The sequence below is a fragment of the Pelecanus crispus genome, chromosome 4 (assembly GCF_030463565.1).
Source record: "Pelecanus crispus isolate bPelCri1 chromosome 4, bPelCri1.pri, whole genome shotgun sequence".
Classification (NCBI taxonomy): Eukaryota; Metazoa; Chordata; class Aves; order Pelecaniformes; family Pelecanidae; genus Pelecanus; species Pelecanus crispus.
Genome location: NC_134646.1, coordinates 50,391,201 through 50,408,506, shown reverse-complemented (window position 1 = coordinate 50,408,506; position 17,306 = coordinate 50,391,201). Strand labels below are relative to the sequence as shown.

At 36.7% G+C, this 17,306-nt stretch overlaps 1 protein-coding gene across 1 annotated transcript; it reads right to left on the bottom strand.

Moving 5' to 3' along the window:
- Positions 1-59: 59 nt before the first annotated feature.
- Positions 60-16,416, bottom strand: PRIMPOL (primase and DNA directed polymerase). Its single transcript, XM_009488325.2, has 12 exons — positions 16,237-16,416; positions 14,642-14,733; positions 13,508-13,649; positions 11,892-12,039; positions 6,635-6,925; positions 4,823-4,985; positions 3,447-3,544; positions 2,969-3,055; positions 2,780-2,888; positions 1,545-1,627; positions 1,415-1,461; positions 60-365 (listed from the first exon to the last, which is right to left on the bottom strand). The coding sequence occupies exons 1-12, from the start codon at positions 16,414-16,416 to the stop codon at positions 60-62; spliced, it is 1,746 nt and encodes a 581-aa protein (XP_009486600.2).
- Positions 16,417-17,306: the final 890 nt, after the last annotated feature.

Below are 17,306 nucleotides of genomic sequence, written 5' to 3'. Positions count from 1 at the left end.
GAAGGCATGCGATACGCACGTTGTGTTAAAGGAGGTTTTGTTGCTAGCCAAGTCTGTGGTTAGCTGCTGCCTTTATTGCAAGCATCCTGTTTCCTTAAAGCTTCCAAAATAATTTCATCAGGAATTTCTTCCATGGCAGAATTCAGACTATCATTTGCAGCTTCAGCTAGTTCCACATCTTCAGCAGCTGCTAGGAAATGGGCATCATCGCTTGCATCGTTCCACTCGCTCTCTGACAACAGGAAGTCTTGAGACAAGCTTTTTTCTAGACATGCTGAGCTTTCTGACAAGTCTGATGCATTAGAATGTGGTTTTACTTTTTCTTCTGTGTTCTCCCTTTCATCCATTAGTGTACACTCTTCTTCCTTTTAGAAACAAGAATACTATTTATTCCATATGAAAATGGTCTTTATACCTTTAACTGCTCTGATCTGAAAGTTTGAAACCATACTGTCGCATATAACAGTTACCACAGAAAGCTGGCCAACAAGACAGATTTTCCAGCAGGTTACTTTATAGCCATGTTACCCTGTGGAACCCTATTGTAATAGGAATAGAAATTTGCTGGTTTTCTAGCAAACTACAAGTAGTCTGTTGTATACAGCTTTTTAAAATAATACAAGGTTAAAACTAATTTTAGTGTCTGTTTAAAGATACTGTCAGGATCTGAAAATGCATTTAAATTATACTTTCTATGAAATAACACTAATAGCTATTGATGGTCTGCTTAAGTAGAGCTTAATGTGACATTCTGCAGTATGAAATTTAGAAGTGTGTAAAGTGTAAATTTAAAAGTTGCAAAGATGCCAACTCTTACTGCCTACTCAGTGGGAAAAAAACTATTATGTTCAGGGCTTAGAATCTAGGTGCATTATCGGGTCGGTTTAAACATTCTATCCATGTGGGTAAAAATAACTGCTCTGATACACTAAAATGGAGTTAAGTGAACTTCAAATTTGAGGGTCGCTGACTTAAATGTGACTCTGATTGACTCAAGTGTTCCAGGAGCACTTCTATTTTAGCTGGCCCAGCATGCAGTCAAACATGCACAGGAGACCTTAACTTGGGCTGCTTTTCCATTCTGCGCCCATAGTGGTTCTTGTGGTTTATGCACTGGGAACTGCCGTTCAGACCAAAAGAGAAGAAAATCTTTAGCCCCAGCTGAAGTTAGGCTATTCCAGTAACTTCACTTTATTTGTGCTGACAGCTTTTGTGCTAGATCTGCTGCTGGAGAACTTAAAAACAAATATATGGAGCTACGACACCAGCACAGCTGCTCTGGGCAGCTATTCTGTGCCAGTGGAACTATGTGTGGAGCTCAACGTGCTGTGTTAGTGGGGATTTTCAATGACTTGCAGAGACAGCTTTACTCACAAGAACTTTAGCATATCGATAGGACAAAACCAAAACGTACCTCTTTGAAAAGAAAAGGGAGACATATCCGAGGTGGTAATGGAAAACCTAAATCAAATATACGGCATTAAGTAAAGTTAACATGCCACAAAGTATTAAGTATAATTGCTTTGAAATCACAGAATACATACTTTGTGATTTGAAGTTTTTTTCTCTGCAGACTGGATCGTGACACTTTTGATACCAGACTTCCTTCTTCAGATCTACCAGAATCCTAAGAATGAAATAATTTAGTTTTTAGTAACAGTACATAAGTGAAGTGAATGCATGCACTAGGAAGCTCTGATGCTAAATGAACAGGTTTTGTTTGTCCCCATCTATGGATATTGCTTTCATACTCTGACATACTTACTACATACTTTTTTGTGTACAGTTTGTTATTTTTTAATAAACTTCAGGCTTCTTAAGTTAAAATATATTTCTTTTAAGACTAACATTCGAAAGTGAAATTTAGTTAACTTCACTACATTAAGCTTGGAAGAAAAAGTCATTAAAGTACAATTAGTATATGGGGACCTAACTGTAAGATAAGATTTTGTTGCTGCTGCTGTTACAGATAACTTCATTATAAAAGCCAGATAAAATCACTATTTCCTGTCAACTGATTAGACAGCCCAGCTTTTTCAGCTGTGCTTTAGAAACACCAGGTTCATCTAGCCTAGTGGCTGTGGGGGGATTTATACCTATATTTCTCAAAACCACATTCCTTATCTTTAGGTTATTTTAAATGTTATGTACAGTTATTTTTAAGTTAAAATATTTCTACTAATGATATACTGCAATTCTAATGTAATCTAAAAAACCTGACTTTTCAACACTTACTTTGCTAGAACTGTAAGAAGTCCGAGTCTGTGTAGAGCCACTAGCAAAACTCATCTTGACTGAAGCAGTGGCAGGAGTTACCTTTGTCATTTTAGTAACATAAGAATGTAATTTAAGATGCACTGTAAATGAATTTAAAAGTGGTCTGGTTTTTTTATCTTATTTCTGATTGTTCAGCTTCCTAGCTAAGAAGCGTCAAAGCACAGTACCACTTAATAGCTTTAACATACTTGGACTTGTATATGTTAGCATCTTCAGGCACATATTTTAAATAGCATGAAGATTACTTCATAGACATATTAGAAATACAAGTTCATTTATGACAAAGTAAATTCGGGGGGAGTGGGGGTGGGTTTTGTTTTTGTTTTGGTTTGGTTTTTTTAAAAAAAAAGGCATTGTATCCCCACAGAGCAAGAGAGCAGAAATTGTAACAGGTGTCAATTCTATCCATAAGAGTTTTTCAGCATTTTTTATAGACTAACAGTTGAGCAGGTAAGTAAATAAATCTGTTTTAAAGTGGACAGTGAATAGTTAAAGAACATACATTATGTTGTTACTTTTGTGAGCTCTTCCGATATTTTCACACCAACGGTATCCAGAAATATCATACACAAGTATTTCCTCCAGAGAGAAATAATTCCATTGTCGTATCCCTGGGGACAGAGGGGAATAATTAATTCTTTAAAAATACTGCTGCAGAATACTCATTTGTAAATAATAAAGTGGTCTTTACCTCCTTGCACCCCATCTTTATTAATCAAAGAACGAACAAAATAATCAATTTCTGGATATGGTGAATGCTGATAACCTTCCATGGAATCTGTTAAAACAAAGACAACAGATACATACTGGTTTTGTCATTGTAGTATGTAATTGTTACACATTATATATAGACCACAGACAGAAAATGTACATGAATCACACCAAATTGTTAAATAAACCAGGGATAAATCCAGTGTTAATTTCCTGTAGCTCTTTAAACTGCTCCCCACCCCCAGTACAGAGGGAACCGGGACAAAGCATGACAGCTATGGGAGTGGAGAGGAGGGTACATGGCATTCAGGTGCTGCAGAGCACCCTTCAGTACAGCCGTACTCTGCATCCTGCAGAAACCGAGCTGAAGAAAAGCAAAGGTTATCAGGTGTCTGAGTCACAGTACCTCTAATTTAAGAGAACATTTTTTTCTATACAGTAGAAAAAGCTTGAAGTACCTCTACTGCTTCTGGTAGTTTTACTGTTTAAAAAGGCAGGCATTTTTCTCTCCTCCTCTGCAAAGCCAGATGACAGAACTTTTGTGTCATCCCTTGCTCTGAAGAAAAGAGAGAGTACAAAGGAAAATGTGTGATTACGGCAGCATAACAGAGCATGGTATAACATCATATAGTGTGGCATAACACAACACAGCGCTGGGCCACCGTCTGCAGGTGGCCCTGCTGGAGCAGGGGGTCGGACCAGACGACTTCTAGAGGTCCCTGCCAACCTCAGCCATCCTGTGATTCTGTATGCACTTTTTCTTCTCTTTTTGACAGTTTCCTCTGACTGACAGTAGCAGGGGCAGGGTTTCCTCCTTCAAACGGCAAAATCTGTTTCCTGGCAAAAATCCCAGGACCCAGCCATTTAGCGACTGCTCATCCACACTCTGTCTGGTCCACTGCAGTATTTGCTCTAGACGTAATATTTATGCATATATACCCTTTGAAAGGCTTCAGCCTTTTTTGTTTTGCTTTCCGCAATGAACTGCTTTTCTTTGCCACATTACTAGCTGGAAGCCAGATGATCACAGAAGACTAAATGCAGCACAGCAGAATTTCTCATCCACATACATGACAGACTCAGCTGATACCAATGATCTGAATACACTGCACGATGTATGCTGCGGGGCTACTGGCACCAGTTCAAGACAATGAACATTTCAGGATATAAAAATTGAAGTCACAATAAATATATGTTTGTAATAAACATATTACACATCATACAGAGGGATGTACCATTTTAACCTTCTTTCTGCTACAGTAATGACTGGGATCAGCTGAAGATACAGTCAGTCCAGGGCAAGATATAAGGGAGCTTTAGATTAGATACAGAAAGCTTGATTATTATATGTACCAGTAGCGAGCCTAAGGAGGTATCTGTACCAAATGGGAAATCTGGTATGCAAGTAAACACGTACAAAAATACCTTTTTTTTTTAATTCATACTTTAGAAAATAGTTAGACTCTTCATATTTAGTTGACCGGAAATCTGTAATTTTTCCTTTCAGAACTATACAGAATCTGACCACACTTAATAATGGCTACATTTTGGCATTTTGAGTGCGTATAGAGAAATGAGGCACAACTCAGAAGTCGTACGACATTTTCTGTGTTCTTTAAAATTTAAAGGTAGGGTAAAAAAAAAAAAAAAAAAAGTCCCAAGAAATTTTTTCTTTAAAAACAAGGAATTCTACTGGCAACTCCTATATTACAGTGTAACAGTGTTCACAGAATAACTGCCCATTGATAGTAGTTATTCGTAACTGCTGCAGGAGAAAAATCACTGAAATATGTATTTTAAAATATTTTAAATTCCACTGGAATTAAACCATTACCTGATGTTGCAGATCAAAGAGGAAAGAAAATATGCTTCTTCCAAGGAAACATTCTCTTCACAGTTAGGGACAAACTTATTATCGTCTGCTATCTTCAGAATCACATTTTTTCCTGCTTTTGATGATTTATACATCCGGAAATTTCTGTTCCTCGTATAAACTCCTACAGGAAAACAAGTATTTCTTAACATAACAATGCTGGCTAGGATTTAAGATACTTATTACTTGTAAATTAAACAATTTTCCTTAGACCCAGCTAAGGGTCTAAGGAATGGACAAAAACACTTACTGACTTCAGCTCACCTCCCATAGAAGAAATGCAGCAAAGCAAGATCATGCACACATGTACATTTTTATGTCATAGAAAAATTAAGACACTCAACACTGCTACACAGGCATTTTAATCCTTTTGACATAATTGCTAAAAGTTTCTTTCAGTATAAAAAAAAATGGTGCTTTCACATTAACTCTGTGAAATACAGCTGAGCATAAAAAGCTACACAAATATTTTAACCAGCAAGTACTTCATATTCATCAAACTTCCTGGGTTTTGTGTACCTTTTTTGCGTAGTACACTGTGAAGTATGTATCAAGAAAATTTAATCTCAAAAACAAACAACAAATAAAATGAACAGGTACTGTAAACATCACCTAATCTAAGAATGCGGGTGCATTATTTGTGGGTTACATTTAGTTCTCATGAAGATAAAGGAACTAAAAGATCTCATACAACAAGAATGGCACATCCCTTTCTATCACTTGCAGCCTTGTGATGTAACTCAGTATTTTGATTTTAGCCTTGCAGCTTTGAGGTAATGTGTGTAACAACATAAATATTGAGGATCGGTAATTTTGGGGGACTAACAGCAAATTCTTAAAAGGTGAAGTGACACAGCAAACAATTTGTTTAATTTCCATTCACGAATATGCTTGAAGGAATTTTGAATCAGTAAGGGAGAAGCCTAATTCAGGGGCAACTTTGGGATTATGGTTCAACAAATCAGACACACTGAAGAGGCCAGCAAGAAAAGTGATCCTGAATTCCATAAGAAGAATTTTAAAGGGGGGGGGGGGGGGGGGGGGGGTCTTCAGAGACATCTGAGAAAAACCATGATAAACAGCCCTCAAGCATGTAAAACACTGCTGTACAAAAGCATGCTGAGCTATTTTCATTTCACTTAGGGCAAAAACCAGAGAAACCAGATATGGAGATTGAGAAGGGTGGAACTTTCAAACTTTAGTTTGACTATGGGTGTTGTGCTCCTGGAGATTTTAAACATTTTACTACCATGAATATGCTAAGTACAACTGGGGCATGAAGTGCCCAACCCAAAGTTTGTTATTCTGCCGTTAAAACCTAACAACTGCCATTCCAAATGGGAAGAAGGCTCAATTCATACATGTAGAGCAACACAGAAGGCCACAGCTGTAAGACCTGTTCTATAATTAAGCAACTTCTAATCCAACTGAAATGACAAAAATGCAATATATACTATCCTCTTTTAATCCAAATAGGAGCACTGAGTCCTTAGGAACAAAATTAGAAAGTCTTGTGTGGCAAGAGTTTCTTCAAGCTTCAGAACAAAATAATTAAATGTAAGATAAGAAGTTCCATGGACCAAGAATCTGAGGCTCCTTCAAGTACAGCATTTATGATCAGTTTCAGCATGTGTATTTGGTTTAAATTCTGACCACAGGGACAACAAGAAGAACACTCTTGTTATTATTGTCTGTAATCAAAGATTAAGAAACATCTCATTTCTTAACCTTTGTTGCATCCCAAAGAGGTTTAAAATCGCTTCTTATATTTACCTAGATCCACAAAAAGTTGCTCGTGTCCTTCTTTATCATTTACTATTAGAAAGGAAAAATCTGAATTTTCTCCCTGGTGTGATGTTTCCATATCCTTTGTTTGGCTAGCAATGGCTGGCCAGCCTTTGGAAGCATCTTCGACAGCTGTGGGGTTTGTAAGAGAACCATCTAATCCAACTGCTTCTGCAGAACACTGGAAGACATGTCCTGCCCCTTCTTCTGGAATCACAGCAGCAGCTTTACTCTCCATTAACCTTATGGCAGGCTGCAAAATCGTTCTCACAAAGTTACCTTAAAAACAAACCAACAAAACCCCAAAGCAGATAATGTCATTTACAAGTCAAAAAAGAACATAACAGTTCCTGTGCAAACATTTTTCAAAACAGCCAAGATGGAAGTGGTTGGAGTTTGGGGCGGAGGGTTCCCCTTCTGGATTTTTTTTTTTTAAAAAAGTCTTTTGGACCAGCCCAGCGCACAAAATGGTTCTGGTCAGTAACTAAGAAATCCATGCTTAGCAAGAAGTTTTACTAAATTTTTTTTTTTTTAAACACAAGAAAATAAACAGTTGAGCGTATATTAATTGTATCATACAGCCACAGTCTTCCCCTTTGCAATTTTTCTACCGAGAACAGAGAGAACTGAGCAGTGAGTTGGCTTGGCAATCACCTCATTAGAAATAAAGACAACATAATGAAACAGAAATGCATAGGCTGTCACTACAATTTCCCAAACTAAATTCAAAGAAGTCCCAGATAAAAGTGCAAAATTGAAATAAATGTCTTTTGTATCTTTCAAAAGAATTTCTCCTACCCATCCCAACACCTGTACCATTGCAGTTACTAAAGCCTCTGACAGACAAGATCTCAAGCTGCTCCCATGCTTGGAGCACAAATGATCTTGACTTAATGGTTAACACGAAGAAGACTTTTGCACTGAAATTTCTGTGAACCTGAATTTTGCACCAGAATGTCAGAAACTTACTGAACAAGTTCAGTTTGGGTCTTTATGCTAGCTTAGCAGGAACATTTCTGCATATGAACTAGGCTGTTAATAGTATGACTTACTCAAATGCTTAATGTAGGACCACTTTGTTACTGACAGTGATATCGAAAAATAAGTAGTCAAGGTCCTTTATAAAATGTAGTTTGATTTAATATTTCAAGTACCACTTAGTGAAACTCTTCAATACATGAAGAAAGCATTCATATAACTTTGCTATTAAACAACTTGGGGTTTTTATCCACCCATAGGTAGTTTTTAATCATTTAGCTGAATATTTTTGCAGTAGTTAACGATAACATGCAATGACATTAACAAGCTCAGATTTTGGATTCTGAAGAGCTTGTGATTGGTCTTCTCACTACTGCTTTCCCTAATTTCACTTCCAGAATGATTAAAAAGGTTTACTTGCAGCTTCACGGTGTATTAACTGATGTAAGAGTTTGACCAGGGCTCACTCGAACAAATTACTTCAACAAAAGTATTTTGTAATGACTTTTCAAACTCCCAGTATTGTAATTCAACTCCCACTGTACCTCCAGGCTCTGCTAGATGGTAACCAAAGACAGACAAGTAAAAACCATGGTCAAATTACTTGCAGAGAGAAAGAAGAGAATAGAATAAATACAGATGTGGAAGAAAAACTATGAAATAGAAGGAATACTGGCAAGGAGGATTCTGCAGTTGTTGGATGAAGCTTCAGTGAGGAACCTGAAAGAGTATGAAATGTCTGTCCTCCTATGCTACATATCAGCAGAATGACTCAGTGTATCAAGCATCAGTACCACCATCCTCATAATTCATTACAGGACTGCTGAGATGTACAAATGATTCATAGTCATAGACAGCATTTTAACTCTGTGTTCAAATATGCACACAGAATTTCTTCGGTTTATAACAATAGTTACTCGGATCTTCAGGGAGAAAATGTACCTATCTGAGAACTGAAGTTTATTTCAATTACCATAAAACTCAAAGTATCTTTAAAAGTCCTGGGTGACCACTTCCTTTTTTTGTGTGTACTTAAGTAACCATCACTCTGGTGTCAGAATAGCAAGGGTTCTGTCAGTGAAAGATTGTTTTGGGAGTTAGTTTGTTATCATTCACACACACCTGTGTTTTCTCTCTTCCCATTTCTCCTAACTGGTCAGATGTGGGAACCAAACCCTGCATTTCACACTTTTGATCCTTGACTGTACTTTGCATTTTTACATTTGGGATTTGTCAGCTGTGTAGATCAATGTAAATTCATTGGTCTCCACAGCTTTCCTGTGGATCTACATGATCTCCTGTACTTTCTTACATGAGCTATGACTCAGTCCCTGTATTTTAATTCTATCTAGTAACTAATTCCAAATATTATAAACTACAAGTTTTTAATCTTTAATCTAATCACATTTAATTTTAAGCCCATGCACTCTGTGCATGACTCCTGACATGTTTATGAAACAATATCATCCAAGTTCATATTCTAGTTTATCCCACATGAATACCATTAACTCATCTTAAAGTAATTTTTATTAGTCAGAACACCACGATGATGAATTTTAAAAAGACAGCACTTGAATGTGTCTGAAAAATTTATTAACCCTTTTAAGTTTAATATTAGACAAAATCTTTCCGTCACCTCAAAGAATGTATATATTTTCATATAGATTCTGTGAAATTACTTTGTGAAGTTAGCCGCATTTTTAGTTATTTCCTACAGCAGACTATTTTGCACAAAGTACAAAGCTAATATGCTTTAAGCCAGGTTTGTCAAGCACATTAGTAAAATGCATTAATGAAATGTCTGGAGTGTAATATTATTGGTAACATGCAAGAATTTAACACTGACATTTACATATCAATTATTAAAAAAAAATCAATTTTTACTGCAGTTTCAACATCTTGTTGAAAAGGCAAAGGCAGAACATAAATACACAATCTCTAAATGTATTTTAAGGCTGACTAAACATGTCAAATTCACATCACGGTGGAGACACAGAACACAACTAACAGACTAGAATAAACAGTTCAAGCTTCTACTGAAAAGAACTGACTAATGTAATTTAGTCATCAAGATCACAGGCTAAAATTGCTGTCATACCAAATTATTTATCATCCATTATTACTTAAGAGTTTTATAGTGGCAGAGGAGTTACAGACCATACTTTTGAACTAAAAATTGCAGTAAGCCCATTTAAGTCTTTGGGGTTTGTAGCTGTTGCCACGGTGTCACATAAGAAATAACTGCTCCGTGTCACGCTTGGGGCTGGCAGCCAATACTATAAGCATTTGCTTATAACTTTGACAATCTGCTTAGCTTGCCATGTGAGCTACTCCTCAAAAGGTTTAGGGACACAGATTCCACTGCTCCTAAGAATGAGAAACATTTTTTTTTATGTCAAAGCTGGGAAAAAGTGGTTCTGAGAAATCCTATGGCCTCTGTGTTGGAGTATGGATCTGAATTTTGGCCTGAAGTGATGATTAGGCCATGGGCCACGTGCGTATATTAAAAATATTTGGGGAAAAAAAATTTTGTACGTGCACGCAGGCCTACAAGATCCAGCCTCTCCTTACAGTTTGCTCTACTCCTCCAGCTGTTCACACTGACAAGACCTTTCATAGCTGATTCCTCGGAGCAACACAAAACATGGGTCAAACCCATACAACTTTGATCCACAGTATGTGTGTTCTCCCCATGAAATAACTAGACAATTCAAAAGGAAAATAAGATTTTCTCTAATGCTGTACTGGGCTAGAAAGTAGCCCAGCACTGTGTCATTAATGACAGCATCACTGTGCTGTCATTAAGTACTAAAAGCAAAGAGCCCATCTTCCCTGTGCTCTCTACAATCCCCTGCTAGGACACACACAGTGCACAGTAAGAAGCTACTTAAAAAACACAGGAGGTACAAAAAAAGAAGAAATACAGTATAAGCTTTGCTCAAGACTGGAAGGAGGGAAGGTGCAGAGCTAGAAAAAGAGGTAAGGGTGAGAAAGGAAAAGAAACACTGGGCGTGAAGACAATCAGACAGACTGTGACCAAGCAGACAGCAGAATAAAAGCCGGAACTTGACTGGGACCAAAATTATGAACCCAACATCCTCAACTCTTCCTATTCTACTGCCAGTGCAAACCCAGTAACAAAGCACATAATTTCTTTCTCTCCGATACGTGTAATCCTGCTGCTGTTGTCACAGTTCCTTCTGAACACAAACAGTGGAGCTAAATGCCACAAATCTAAATTTCATCTCTTCTACTAGCCCATGAGATTATTAGTATGGTACTATATAGTAGCGTTTCTGCTTCCTCTCCCTCACCCTATGTGTTTGTTTGAAACAAACACAATAAGGAACAAAAGGTTACAAAATCAAACACTCAAATACTAAGAAATTACAAAACCAAGGCTGCAGGTGCAATGTTTAATAACCCAAACTTCTGCATTTGCAGCTTGATAGAGATTTTCATTCCACCACTGGGCAAGGTGTTTTCCATCAGTTCCTGCTTCACTTGGACAAAACTCAGCTGATATTCTATTGTGCCCTCATTGTTCAATGTATGTCTATAAGCCTGCTTTGCTGCACACCATACAGAATATATATACAAGAAGAAATTACGAATTTCAACATTAACTTTTTTTAATGCTCACCGCTAGCACCTCAGTGCTTCACATAAAAGTATGTTCAAAATACTTCTGTGAAGTGAGGAGGTATTATTATACTTATTTTAAAAATGGAGTCAAGACAACCCTGAACTGGCAATTCTTTGTGTTCCATATCCCATGAAATCCCAACTAACATCAATAATTAAAATTGCTTTTGGCTTTCTCTTAATCATGTTTATGCACAGGTGGCTTGGAACCATCTTCGTCCTGCCTTTCTGACCCAGCGCTGAGCTCAAACCAACTGTATTTAGAGCAAATAATCGTAGCTTTAATTGCTAAGACCTGAAATTAAGGAGTCATAGTCACACTGTAAAGCAATTTTCAAGCCAAAAGCCAGTCTTGCCAGTAGTTTTGTAAATAAAACATACAGGCACAAAGAAAGTTACATTTTTGCAAACACAAATGCTAATTATAGAAAAAGGAAGTAGAAGATTAATTGGGAAATAATGAGGCTTAATGAAATATAAACAGGTAGTCATTTCTGCTGGGAATACATATTTCTTTCCACATATAATTCTATTAAAATTAATATCCAAATGTGAGATGGCACTGTACGAAGTCAAAACCTCACCTTTTATTTCTAGGTGTAAGAGAGAAGAACACACTTACCAACATGAGTATTATCCTTAAATGCAGCCTTTTGGAGTAGAAATATTAAGTGTCGACTAAATTTTTCATCAGTACTGGAATCTAAATTCAAGACATCTTTGGCTGAACAATTTACATCATAAAGTTCTTTTAATTTTTGGCTGACAAGCTGAAATGATAAACATTCATTAGGCTACTTTCTCTAACATTTTTAATAGTGGTATCTATAAAACAAAAATGCAGATTCTACATCTTATTTTTAAGTTTATTTCTCATTTTGAGCATACAATTAATTTAATTCAAACTAACTCATAACATAGCAAATTTTAACCAAATTTGACACAGACTGTATTTCCTGAAATAAGCAAGTCACTGCATATACTGACAGTGGTAAGCTGAGCAGATTTTCAGTTTTTCAGGTCAAAGTGTAATTTAGTGGCTTTATCTTCTGGTTTTTTCCACCACAAAGCAGTTCACACTCACACTGACCATGTTTGTAATGCATGCTTACCTAGAATGGAAGATAGAAGCTGTCATGATATAAAGGCTTGGTATGCTAATTCACTGTTATGATTTAGTTAACTTCATTGGTATGACCCACTGAACACTAACTAAGCAGAAAACATAAGATGTCTGGCTCTAAAATAGATCTAAAAACCTTCTATAATCTAAGCTAATGATTACTCATGTTTAGGACTGGGACTCAGAACCTGAGGGTCTGGAAGCTTAGGATTTTAGCATCTCAGATCCCCCACCCAGCAAATCCAAAGTTCTCTTCTTGACCTGAGGAATCTCCAGATTTCAGAACTGATCCGCAATGCAGTAAGCCCCTTCGGATTCTGTATCAATGAAGGGTTCTTTACGAAGGAAAAACCTTGATCATATTTTTCTTTCTTTCCTTTCTAGCTAGGGACACGTTAAGCATCAGAAGTCTCACAAATAAATGGCTGCTCACAAAAAGGTTTTATTGGAACAGAAGATATTCTTCTAAAAACCTGCTTTATTTTCCACCTCTGTCATACTGAATTTGCAGTGAAGCTCATTTTCCAACAAAATTTGCAATAGAATGGAAATCTGCACTATTTAATAAAATTGGTAATTAGCAAAGATATTTAACTTTAGATACCAAACTGATACGTGCAGTCACCTGATGTTCTCTACATCATCATTTAACTCAACTGCAATGAACTGCCATCTGAAGATACCCAGGAGGGATTTATCTAAGCCTTGACAGATGACTGCACCAGCTGGCAAAGGAAATGAACTGAGGAATATCTGAATAGAACTTTTATTCATGCTACTCTAAAGAATACCTGAACACTCTCTCAGTTTTACAGCTTTGAAGTGGCAGAACACATAAAACAATCTGCAAAAGCAAACTTACCGTATCAGTAAACCTACAGTATATACAAGCATTTCAACAACCATCATTCTCTATTTTTTCCTTTCACTTAAAGGAGAGAACCTTTGCTTTAATTAAACCAGTACTTTTTACTTCATTAAAAATAACCACTAGGTCTACAATTCTTTTTCATTTTACTACAGAATAATCAAGATAAAGTGGCAAATACTTTGGTTTCATATTAAATCAACAACAAATTCATATTAATCTAAAACATGACTTTGGTTCAGTTTACCTCAATTAACTTCGCAACCATACTCTTGCCATCTGCACCAGGGTTTGCTGGTTTGTAGAACTCCAAATCAAAATAAAGTTTGCAAGCATCTTTTTCAGGAATTACTTCATAGCAATGCATAAGACTTGTTTTATAACCTTTCCTAAAGAAAAACAAAAATCACAACCTCTCATGATAAACATTATACATACTCATCAGTTGCAAACAAGGATCCCCCAAGTCCTAAATATTCTTTTATTTTTCAATCAACCACCCAAAAAAAAGTAGCAGCCCTATAATGCTTTGAAAAATTCGTTAACTAAATTCAGCATCAAATATCAACAAAGATATTTGTCTGGCCTAGAATTTAAGTTTGTAAAGTATTCTCCTCCCCATCCCCGCCCAAGTCTTATAATAAATACTGTCAACAGAAATGCTGTTGAGAATTTAAGGAATGATCGAAACTACAGTAGAAAACTTATTAAGTTATCACTCATATGTCTTAAGCACTAAAAATGAGATTACATAGACTTTTTTCCAACTAAATTAAAAATTAATCTCATTAATCTCAAATTGAGAAAAAAAATCAAGTTTCCTTTTCATATAAAAATTGACCCTTAGATTTCTTTTACTTCATAACCAAATGGTTTATTATTAAAAAAAAAAAAAAAGGAAAAAAAAGTTCAGCAAGTGATCAAATTGTCAATACTTCAAACTACATCAGACAAATGCAAAATCTTAAATCGGTAACCAGACATTTATATTAATGCCCGTTTAAACTCATACATGAGTAATTGTAAAAATATGTTTCTGTCACGTGTTGGTATGATCCCCTGAGGAAAGCTGACGGCAGAAAAAAAATCTACTGCTATTAGATTTAAGTTCAGTAGATGGGGTCCTTAATTCACAGGAAATAATGCAGTCTGCAACTCAAAAGAAAGTTGAAACCCACTATACAATAGATTGGTTTGTCCTTATGAAGATTTCCCCCATGGCTAAGATCAAACCTCAGGCCACCCATTACAGCTCTGTGCTAGTCAGAGCAGCAGATGGCTACTGGGGATAGCTATCCAGTAACAGCTGTTACGAGATAATACTATATCCAGTATACTACTATCTTATAGTAACAAATAGGGTACCTTTTCAAATACTCACGTGTAATAAAACCAAAGTTCTTTATATGTTGTCACAAGGTAAAACCTCTGTCCACTTTGTGTGTTCTTTTCCAAGGCAAATACATGAACATCCTTTTAAAATAAAAACATTGAAGTTTTTTTGTTCAAAGAACCAGTTAAAGCCTTCAGAAGTTCCTATTTGACATTAATTTCTTTGGTCAAAGGTTCATAAATATTAGAAAAATATAAGTAGATCACTTACACTTTTTCAACCCAAGCAGCATCTGTTTTTAATTGAGAACATCATTCTGATTTCAGTTACATCAGTAAAAATTTGAAGCTTTCCTTTGCTGTGCACTAATGTAAACTCTGTTTTCTCTTGTGAAGGCGTCTTTTTTCTGATCAGTGGCAAGTGCATCTAATGGGAGGAGGAACAATACTCTGAAAGGAACAGTCTTATGGATATGATGGCAGCACATGGCTTTATAGCAAATATTCATAGAATCACAGAATCGTTTAGGTTGGAAAAGACCTTTAAGATCATCCAGTCCAACCATTAACCTAACATTACTGAGTCCACACTAAACCAATTAAGGGCAGACTAGACTAAACCATGTCCCAAAGTGCCACGTCTACCCGTTTTTTGAACGCTTCCAGGGATGGTGACTCCACCACCTCTCTGGGCAGCCTGTTCCAGTGCTTGACTACCCTTTCCGCGAAGAAATTTTTCCTAATAGCCAAGCTAAACCTCCCCTGGCGCAGCTTGAGCCCATTTCCTCTTGTCCTATCACTAACTACTTGGGAGAAGAGACCAACCTCCACCTCACTACAACCTCCTTTCAGGTAGTTGTAGAGAGCGATAAGGTCTCCCCTCAGCCTCCTCTTCTCCAGACAGTGGAAGATTCCTTACACACTATATTATTTAAATCCAAAAATGGGAATCTGAAAAGAAAACAAACAAAAAAACCCCACTGCCAAGCCACTGAGAGTGCATTTTGGAAAACAGACTGTCAGGATTACTTAAACACCTAAAACAGTGAGAAGAAACCCTGGTACTTTCTTTAAAAGCAGCAGTTTGAAAAGTATTAAATGCAGAGAACTGAAAACAGAGAATACATTTTGCATAAAATTTATTTGGCTCATCACTTCTTATCATGTGAACTTGCTACTCTTATGCCATTGGAGAGTTATATTGCTTTTATTTTGTCCCTGCCTCCTGTTTATCTCTTTTTCTTCCTCATTTTTTCCCTCCTCTTTCTTCCTACTCATCTCTCACTACCTTCCTATTCTCCCGCCAAACTTGACAGCTTCCTTATCGTCAGAAGGAACAAATCTATCACGACAATGTTACTAAAAAGCACTTTTACTGTTCAAGGTTAACACCACATATCAATTTGTATGTTAGAACTAGTACTTCTTAGAGCTACCTCCAGTGTAGCATGATCTCCTACAGACAAAAAAAACCACCACCCACAAAAAACAAACCAAACAAAAAAACTTGCTGTTTCAGGATTGGGGAGGAAAAAAAAAAAAAGAGAGAAGAAAAACCATCTTGCAATCTGATAAAGACTATACTGTCAACCAAGCTTGAAAAGTACCTAAAGAGTAGAAGCATTCACCTAACAAGTAATTTACCTCTTTGCAGGTTTTTACAAAATTGAAAGCTTCAGCCTGCCGACAAAATATTTTCCAAACAGAGGATGGCAGAAAGGGCTTGGACAGTCTTGGTCTATAAACTGGAGGAAGAGGGTTTCTTTCATAGTGTGACGCTAGTTCCTCCACTCTCTTCAGTCTTTCTTCCCATTTTCTCTTCATGTGCCCTAAAGCAATTACAAATAGTCAAATCAGTATCAGTTTCTGTTTGTGACTCAATTTTAATATAGCCTATGCTCATCACTGCTTTTGATTCTAGTTTTGTTGAGTGTACTGTATTTATTAACTGAGAGTAGCCAATATTCCAAATCAACACCCAACCTTGCTATGATACTCATTTTAACATTATATCTTTCCAGAGAATTTTGGAAGTAAAAGATCTTCATATTAATACTGTCAAAGACAAACATAATAGAATAGACAAAATAAGGGAAGGACTATGAAGTTTCATTTTTGTTTACAGAATGGTATTATATTCCTCCTCAAAAAGTATAAAAACTGTGTTAACTAGCCACACAACATTAGTAAGGAGTGAAAAAATACTATTATTTCTGCTTTATGGTTGGAGAGACAAACAAGATCATGAATTTGTATAAGTAATACAGCACTTGACTTCCTGAGAAAAATTAAGATTTCAGTGACTCTAGCTCTGAGCTCTGTATCTCAAAGTAAAAGAACTGAAATCCAAAATGAGGGCTCCATTCTCCACTGCCGACCTTTGCTCTCGATCAGTAATACTTTCGCCTGCTTTAAAAACCAGTGTCCTGGTTTCGGAGTTAATTTTCTTCCTAGTAGCTGGGATAGTGCTGTGGTTTGGATTTAGCAGGAAAACAATGTTGATACCACACTGATGTTTTTAGTTGTTGCTGAGTACTGCTTATGCTAGTCAAGGACTTTGCAGCTTCCCATGCTCTGCCAGGTGCACAAGAAACTGGGAGGGGGCATGGCCAGAATAGTTGATCCAAACTGACCAAAGGGCTATTCCATACCGTATGATGTCATGCTCCGTATAGAAACTGAGGGGGGTTGGTTGGGGAGCAGGGATCGCTGCT

Excerpts from the sequence above, each read along its gene's own strand:
- PRIMPOL (XM_009488325.2), bottom strand. The coding sequence starts at position 16,416 with ATGAAGAGAAAATGGGAAGAAAGACTGAAGAGAGTGGAGGAACTAGCG. Across the intron at positions 12,040-13,507 it reads TGGTTGCGAAGTTAATTGAG|CTTGTCAGCCAAAAATTAAA; the intron begins GTAAACTGAACC and ends TTATCATTTCAG. Across the intron at positions 2,889-2,968 it reads TAAAGATGGGGTGCAAGGAG|GGATACGACAATGGAATTAT; the intron begins GTAAAGACCACT and ends CTCTGTCCCCAG.